The 2,148-nt window shown below is 40.1% G+C and overlaps 1 protein-coding gene across 1 annotated transcript in view; it reads right to left on the reverse strand.

The window, feature by feature from the left end:
* smc1a (structural maintenance of chromosomes 1A) overlaps positions 1-2,148 on the reverse strand; it is a 13,199-nt gene that overhangs the window by 4,131 nt on the left and 6,920 nt on the right. Inside the window, exons 13-17 of the mRNA XM_032520343.1 lie at positions 1,958-2,104; positions 1,598-1,735; positions 1,387-1,503; positions 1,189-1,295; positions 234-375 (exon numbers count right to left, since the gene is read on the reverse strand). Coding sequence (XP_032376234.1) covers positions 234-375; positions 1,189-1,295; positions 1,387-1,503; positions 1,598-1,735; positions 1,958-2,104 — 651 coding nt within the window. The remainder of the gene's footprint in view (positions 1-233; positions 376-1,188; positions 1,296-1,386; positions 1,504-1,597; positions 1,736-1,957; positions 2,105-2,148) is intronic.

A 2,148-nucleotide genomic window follows, 5' to 3' on the forward strand; every position in this document is an offset into this window, starting at 1 on the left:
AATTTATAGTCCAGTGCGACTTATGTTTTGACTCATTTTTTGATTAACAAGACTTAAACTCCGGAGCAACTTGTAGTCCGGAAAATACAGTACTCAGAACAGGAAGTCTCTCTTTAGATTAAGTGTGTGGCTCTTAACAGAGCCTTTTATTTGTGATGCAGTATCAGAAATATTGTAATAATTTTGACAGCCCTAATTATAAGAAGTTTTCAATGTTCACTTCATGTTTTTACCTTCTTTAGTCGCTCTATTTCAGCCTCGTCCTTCTTGACGGTCTGCTCCCACATCATGACTTTCTCTTGGTCCTCCTTCAACTGATTCTTCTCGTAGTCTACCTGGATACCCAGGCGGGTCTTCTGGGTCTCAAACTCAAGACTGAAGCAAAATGTTACGTATAACTTTAGACAACATAGGAAACCTGTAACAGGTCAACTAACACCGTGGAAAGAACTGACACTTAAACTGACTAGATACTAAGGGTGTGACGAGATTAAAACATGACGAGATTTCTCGTCGAGGAGAAAAGTTGTCTCGTGAGGCGATGGGATGTCAGCGTGATGGAGCGTGAAATTACTATGCAGATCCCCCCACTTTTATCATTGTGTGCAACATTTTGTGGAAACAGTCGACCATGCTTAAATTCTTGAAAAAGAACATGACCATATTTTAGGCTGTTCTGTGTAGTTTTCTCTCTTTTCATGCTTGAAGAAAAAAATTGTTTCTGTTTGCACTTGTAGTTTTGAGGAGCAGTACTTTGGTTATTGATACACTTACTGTTTGCATTTAAAGTGTTATTTTTCTGTTATTTACACTCAATTTTATTTATACTGTTTATTTTTTTATGTTCGGTTTGTGGAAAGGAGTTAGATTTCTCGTGTGAATTGTACAGGGCAGAAGCCAGTTGGTAGAGTTTATACAAAACATTTTGCAGTGTTTGCACGTCCTTTACTGCATAAAATTCATTAAAATACTAAAAAAAAAAAGTTAAATAACATTCATCATTTATAGTTGATTTCAAAATGCACCTAAATTATTCATATATATTTCCATTCATATATTTCATCGAGGATTTCTTTAATTTTTTTTAAAAAATCTCGTCTCGTCTCGTTCTCGTGAACCCAATCTCGTGATGTGTCTCGTCTCGTGGAGTAAGCGTCTTGTCACACCCCTACTAGATACTAAACTTACCGCTTCTTTGCAATCTCATTCTGCCTCTTCACCTTTTCCTCCTCAAACTCTCTGATGTTCCTCACTCCAATCTCCTTACAGAACTCAATAAACACCTCATCCTCCACCTGGAAAACAAAAATATTATATTGACATCACTGCGATACCACATATTCATTGCCAGGCTTCTGAATGGACCACACTTGGTGTCGGTCTCACCAGGTTCATACGGTCTCGCAGGTCGGTGATCTCCCTCTCACGGGACTGGATGATCCTCTTGATGTCGTTGATGCGAGGGCCAAAGTTTGCCAATTCACTCTCTAGTTTAGACTTCTCCTGCATGGCACAAATGAAACAACTTTTAATGCAGCAGTCACTATAGCAATAACAATCAGGAAGAGAAAAATTATGAGGTGTAGCCAGGCTGTACCTGCATGTTGAGGGAGAGGTGACGGGTTTTTGTCTGTTCCAGGTCACTCTGGGAGTACTTGAGTCTCATCTGCAGACCGTGGGCCTGAGACTGCACCTGACGCAACTCTGCCTCCTTCCTCTTGGCCTTCATTTGCTCCTACAAAGAAAAACATTAGTGGAAATTGTTGTGAATTTACTTCCAAGTGACAATACATGAAACTGCAGTCAGTAACTATAAATCAAAAACATTTTACATTTGGAGGTTATCCAGGCAATAACAACGGTATTCCTACAAATATTTTGACTCAAAAGACTTTTCAGGATATCCTGATAACTAACTTACAGACAGACAGAGAGGACCAATACTAATCAAAGTTACCTTGAGCTCTTCAGTGAGTTTTTCTTTCTTCTCCTTAAGCTTGTCCACTGCCTTCTCATCCCAGCGCCTGGCCTTGGCCTTCAGGTCACTGGCTCCTCCAGAGATGACTCCAGACTTCTGGAACAGAGTACCGTCCAGGGCTACCGTCTGGACACACAGGGACAAGGAGAGGTTAAGTGGAAGAATAGACA

This window comes from Etheostoma spectabile, chromosome 7 (genome assembly GCF_008692095.1).
Source record: "Etheostoma spectabile isolate EspeVRDwgs_2016 chromosome 7, UIUC_Espe_1.0, whole genome shotgun sequence".
Taxonomy (NCBI): Eukaryota; Metazoa; Chordata; class Actinopteri; order Perciformes; family Percidae; genus Etheostoma; species Etheostoma spectabile.